This window comes from Sinocyclocheilus rhinocerous, unplaced genomic scaffold (genome assembly GCF_001515625.1).
Source record: "Sinocyclocheilus rhinocerous isolate Xijiao unplaced genomic scaffold, SAMN03320098_v1.1 scaffold2082, whole genome shotgun sequence".
In the NCBI taxonomy this organism is placed as follows: domain Eukaryota; kingdom Metazoa; phylum Chordata; class Actinopteri; order Cypriniformes; family Cyprinidae; genus Sinocyclocheilus; species Sinocyclocheilus rhinocerous.
The window spans coordinates 309,476-316,142 of NW_015665001.1; the positions used below are offsets into that span (position 1 = coordinate 309,476).

The following is a 6,667-nucleotide window of genomic DNA, read 5'->3' on the forward strand; positions in this document are numbered from 1 at the left end:
GCATCTCATGTTTTTAAATGAAAAATGTGCTCTGCGTGATTAGCTTTCCACCCTTTGTATTAAACTATAAATACATACATGATGCTGTTTTGTTTATAGTTGTTTAAGCAACATAATTAATTATAATTGGTTTATAAACATTATTTTAAACATTATGCACTTTTTTTCACAGATAGCCATGTTATCTTATGCTCGACGCGCCCTCTTGTGGCCTCGGGACCCTAACTGAAATTATGCATTTTAAATTCAAATATAATTCGAATTTTGATCATATTTAAGCACAAAATTCGAATTTAGTTTTTCAGCCATTTTGACAGCCCTAATGTGCAGAAGCAATAAAGCGAACAACACTAATGAATTATATTTTCTGATATGATTCACTTTGTACCGTTGTTCCTCTTTGGGACTGTTTCTTTTTTCCCTCCGTTCTCTTTATACTGAGATCTATGACTTTATGCCATTATTGTAAAGGAAATATTGATGTCGTTTGTGAGTTTGATTTTCTTTACAAACCACCGCTAATGAAAATCAAAGTGTAAGATCAACTAAAATAAAAATCCACATTTTATGGTGTGCGTTAAGGAGGCAGCCTTACCAGTGCTGCACCAGATGCGATGACGATGTAAGTGTCGTTGCATTATAATGTTTTTGTTAGCCTGTCTATGCATTTTAAATTCAAATATAATTCGAATTTTGATCATATTTAAGCACAAAATTCGAATTTAGTTTTTCAGCCATTTTGACAGCCCTAATGTGCAGAAGCAATAAAGCGAACAACACTAATGAATTATATTTTCTGATATGATTCACTTTGTACCGTTGTTCCTCTTTGGGACTGTTTCTTTTTTCCCTCCGTTCTCTTTATACTGAGATCTATGACTTTATGCCATTATTGTAAAGGAAATATTGATGTCGTTTGTGAGTTTGATTTTCTTTACAAACCACCGCTAATGAAAATCAAAGTGTAAGATCAACTGAAGTCAGTCTTTTATTGATTTATTTAACCATTTTCATGTATATTTTCAAAGTTATGTTGCGAGATCTTTTGAATCTCGACTCTTATGCCTCGAACATACATAATTTGTTTTCTGCAATAAAGCAAGAAAAAGATTGTCAAGTCAATCCAAAAAGAATCATCGAAGATCCCATGTTATTTAACAGAACAACATATAGCTGCTCATTACGGATGGTACCTACCTGTAGTGTAACTACCCAGTTTAAGCTGGTTTATCTGGTCTCTTGGCTTGTTTAAACTGGTTTTCAGTTGGTTTAGATGGTGAGCCATGAGTTAGCCTGACTAAACTAGACTGTTTGTTTTTTCAGCAACAATTTATTTGACATAAAAGTCTTCAGTAACACAATACATGTCTTTTCTGTCACTTTTTATTTATTTTATTTTATTTTTCATTTTGTTTTATTATTTTATTTTATTTTACGGTTTTATTCTATTTTATTATTTAATTTATTAATTGTATTTATTTTAGATTATTTATTTTATTTATATACAATTATTTTAATGAATCTGGTTATAATTCAATACCATGGTACATATCAAATACTATCTTATCACTGATTTTCATACAATCACTCTACTAATATCGCCATGTACCATAGTATTTATTTTATTTTATTTTGTTGAATATTTTATATTATCATTTAGTGCCATTGTATATATCACTGTAACATAGTAACAACACATTTATTTTATTTTATTAAATCGGAATTTATTTTATTAAATGTTTTATTGATTTTATGTAATATTATTTTAATAAATCTGGTTATCATTCAGTACCATAGTATATATCAAATACTCTCTGATGGCTGATTTCCATACCATCACTGTACCATAGTACCGTCACAGTATATTTTTGTAAGCGTATGCTGCTCCAGTTTTATGCTCAGGCAGCACTTCGAGGCTTTTTGAGATGAGAGTGCTTTATCTACTGCCATAGCAAACTCTGTGCCAACACTATTGAATTTGGATTAAGAGTAAAATCTATATAGCTTTCACTCAAAAAAAAAAATCCCCAGACAAATACACTAACGTGAAAGAGCCGCCAGACAATTCGATTATCGTAACTCATTTCCTCTAATGGCACAATAAAAATGAAAAAGCATTTCTAAAGGGAAATATAGACAGCTAAAATCTTCCACTGCTGGACACACAGAATCACTTCATCTCTGGCAAATATGTAACATGATAACCATAATTACTGCCCAAATAACTGCAGTTATTATTAGTACTGTAATATTATAATTAATATGAGATCTCCTTCAAGCAACCTTTTATTTATTTATTTATTTATTTAATCATTCAAAAGTTTGAGGTCTATACATTTTTTAATGCTTTTGAAAAATCTCACCAGGGCTGTATTTATTTCATTAAAAATACAGTAAAATTGTGAAATATTATTACACTTTAAATGAAATTAAGTGTTTTGTGAATATATTGTAAAATGTAATTTATTCATATGATGTAAAGCTGAATTTTCAGCATCATTACTCCAGTCTTCAGTGTCACATGATCTTCAGAAATCATTCTAATATGCTGATTTGCTGCTCAAAAATATTTATTAAAATTAATGTAAAATAAAATAATAATAACAAATGTTTTTTTTTTTATTCTTACTGACCCCGAACTATTTTTTTTTTTATTTTTTTTTTTTTATTAAATTAAATAACATTTTTTGTTTGACCCTGCTTTTGCATGGCTGTAGCACCTTATTCACCTTCAGTCTTTCCCTGTGGATGAAACATTGAATGAAATAGATGATCTAATACATCAAGCCTCTCATGAAAGCCTTTCTGAAATCAGATGGGACTGTTTCAATCTCACTATATGAATCTCCAAAGGGTTGACTGTGTCCCTGTCTGTCTCTGTCCCTCTGTCTCTCTGTCTCTGTCTGTGTTTCTCTCTTGTCTCTTTGAGACCCTGCTTACATGCAGTGAATGTGATTTAATAATGAAATCAGACAGCTCTCACTGGAGAATATGAACTCATCCGAGATTGTTGCGTAAAGCCTGAAAGCTTGCACTGGAAACAAGCATTGCATCCTGGTGAAGGGATTGTGGGAAAACAGTCTTTGGAATTTAGCATTCATTTTTAGAGTACTTCATCTGTTTTTTTTGTTATTTAATTTTATTATTTTTGCATGATATATTAGGACAAATTAATTTAATCTAAAATGCAGCCTTAATTTTAATTACATGTGTCATTTCTCTTCTTTATCTTTGTGTTTTATATATTTGTTTTATTTAATTTAATTTTTATTGTATTGTATGTGCACATGCACATGCAAATTAATTGAATCGAAAATGCAGTCATAATTTTAATTGCATATCTATTTTGTCGTCTTCGTCTGTATTTATTATTTTATTTATTTTATTTTATGTGTCATTTGTCTTCTTTTTTTTTCTAGATTTAGTTTTATTTACACATGCAACATTGGTACAAATTTATTTAATCTAATTTATTTAATCTCTAGTCCTAATTGTAATTGCATACAGTATGTCATTTCTCTTCTTCATCTGGATTTTATTTTATTTTCTGTGCACATGCTATATTGATACAAATTAGTGTGATCTAAACGCAGTGCTAACTGTAATTGCGTATGTCATTTGTGGCTCAGAACCCGCAGGACTGCAGTAAAGCTCGTAAGCTGGTGTGTAACATCAATAAGGGCTGTGGATACGGCTGTCAGCTCCATCACGTGGTTTACTGCTTCATGATCGCTTACGGCACGCAGAGAGTCCTGATCCTCGAGTCCCACAACTGGCGTTACGCTCCTAAAGGCTGGGAGACGGTCTTCCGGCCCGTCAGCGACACCTGCACGGATCGATCCGGAGCCACGACCGGACACTGGTCAGGTGAGCGTCAATCCCGCTGTAGGTGTTCAGAGTGAGCAGATCCAAACATGAAAATGTGTCAGTCTGACTTCTTTCTTTCTTATGTCATTGTTTTACTATCATTGATGCTAAACTATTACTTTAAGTTACTATTATAGTTATAGTTACTATTATGGATACAGTACTATATTATTCGTTTTGTTAATATTTTAAATTAGATTTTATTTTTATATATTCTATTTTCTCTTAAACTATTAGTAATTTTCCTGTTTTTGACATTATTTATTATTTTATTATTTATTTTTAAATATATGTATACACAGTTTTTATTCATTTTTATTATTATTTTGTTTATTTAGTTTTAGATTTTTTTTTTTCTTACACTAAATTAAATGAAAATGGGAATGTTGCCTTGACAACTAGCTGATATTTATTTATGTTTTTAAGTTTTAGTTTTGGTTAACTATGACTCTGTTATGGTGAAGGTGGCTATTTACCACTGCTTTAGATTTGGCTCGTTCAAAGTTATAGTGTTTTTAATGTTAGTTTTACTGTTTTGAATTTAATAAAAAAATATATAATAATAATAATAATCAAATGACTTGAAATATAAACTACCATTCAAATGTCTCTTTTGCTCACCAAGGCCGCATTTATTTGATTAAAAATACAGTAAAACAAGAGTAATATTTTGGAATATTATTGCAATTTAAAATAGCTGTTTGTAATATATTGTAAAATGTAATATATTCCTGTGATCAAATCTGAATTTTCAACATCATTACTTCAGTGTCACATGATCCTTCAGAAATCATTCTAATATGCTGATTTGCTGCTCAAGAAATATTTGTTTGCAGATTGTTGTTCTGCTTCATATTTTTGTGGAAACCACATTTTTTCAGGATTCTTTGATGAATAGATAGTTCAAAAGGACAACGTTTATTTGAAATAGAAATCTTATGTAACATTATACATGTAGATAATGTCATGTTTGGTTAGCGTAATGCATCCTTGTTGCATAAATGTATTAATTTCTTTCAAAGAATCTTGTTCAAATAATCTTTTGAACAGTAGTGCATTTCATTTTTAATTTGCTTTAAATGTATAATCTAAAGAACAATATAGAAACCATTTTTCTTGAATTTCCAGCAAAACCAACATAACATTAGACTTTGCTAGTTTAGGTTTGCAGTAACATCTAAATGTATTCATGTTTGCAGATCTCCCTAATTAAAATACATGTTGTTTATCTGTGTTCTCTGATTGCATTGATTTAATTGTTTTTCGCTTTCCTTCTAATTCATTTGAATGTGTTTTTAAATGAACTTAACTCTCATTTCAGTCCTTTTTAAAATAACTTGTGAACTGATTGTAATCTTTATTCTTTTTATGCCAATTAAGCACCACTGTGTATGAAATGCACTGTAAGTTAGTTCAGGCCTGTATTTTTAATTTACGCGTCAGCATTTTCTACTCTAAAACTGTTGTGTGAACTAGAGTCCACTTCTCTAATGTTCTATAATGCTAAATAGACAAAGTGTGAAGCTCTAGTACAAGACGGATATTTAAGCATAATGAGGACATGTGAAAATTTCCTCTCTTCTTTGTGTCCTAATTATTACAGCCGAGGATCTGTTGAGGGAATAGATTATCTGAGGATTCTCGTCAAAACCCATTCCAGCCGCCAGAAACCAGAAGCGTGAAGAAGAGCTGCGAGTGCTCTTACATAAGCCTGGGAACGGCTTGGGAGTTTTTTCTTAAATATTTCATGCTTTAGCTAATTAAAATTTCAAGCATACTCCGATCACATGTGCACTTGCTGGTGGAAAGGCCGTAAAGCAGCCGCTGTTGTTGTGTGGTAATTGTTGGGGAGAGTTTTAATGAGCTGCTTGTCAGTTGGTTTGCGGTCAAGAACGTTCTGCTGCTTTAATGCTCCTAATTAGCAGACTTGCCGTAACTTGTTTTTTAACAAACGATTAAAACAAAGCCGCTGTTTCTATGCAACACTTTCAGACTCGGTTAATTTGTGGTTTGTGTGTTTCTAAACTCAGTTCGAGATTTCGTAGGTTAATCAGAACCATTTCATTTCTCTAATAAAGGTGGGGCTGAAAAATTGTGAGAGGAAAGTTCAGCCAAAAATGAACTTTGTGTCATTATTTACTCGCTCTCATGTTGTTTCAAACTTTATTTATTCTGCCTAACACACAAAGAGATGCTTAACAACTTTCACACTGCTGTTTTCTTAAAAAGGAAAGGGAATGTGGACAGATTCTACAAAAATGACAAAGAGCACCATAAACGTGTCATAGAAGTGCATAAAAGTGGTCCATATGATTTTTTGTGCTGTTTTCAATTCAATTCAAGTTTATTTATATAGCGCTTTTCACGATACAAATCGTTGCAAAGCAGCTTTACAGAAAATTAAGTTTCTACAATATATTTAGTAGTAGCTTATCAGTGGTGACTATGTCAGTTAATGTACATATGGCAGAAATGTACGGGAAAATCAATTTAAGACGTAATAAAACAGACGATGAACACTATTAACAGCAATTATTATATGATGCAATCAAACTTATAGCAAAATGTGGTAGTTCTGTATGTTGTTTCAGGGTTGGCATCATCTGAGGTCCTCTGAGGGGTTGGCATCATCTCTTCTCAGGTGTTCTGGATCCAGACTGAAGCTTGTGTAAATCCTAGTTACAGAGAAACAAATAGAGACAATTATAGCATAGCTGCTGTTCCAACCAAGCATAAATGATTTGTTTAACCCAAGCTAAAGAATAACAATGTGCATTTGATCAGATATAACTGCAATACA

At 31.6% G+C, this 6,667-nt stretch overlaps 1 protein-coding gene across 2 annotated transcripts in view; it reads left to right on the plus strand.

Moving 5' to 3' along the window:
* LOC107730784 (alpha-(1,6)-fucosyltransferase-like) overlaps nt 1-6,667 on the plus strand; it is a 106,575-nt gene that overhangs the window by 84,460 nt on the left and 15,448 nt on the right. For both annotated transcript variants that reach the window (XM_016541720.1, XM_016541719.1), the window contains one exon: nt 3,630-3,867. In XM_016541720.1, the coding sequence (XP_016397206.1) occupies nt 3,630-3,867 (238 nt within the window). The remainder of the gene's footprint in view (nt 1-3,629; nt 3,868-6,667) is intronic.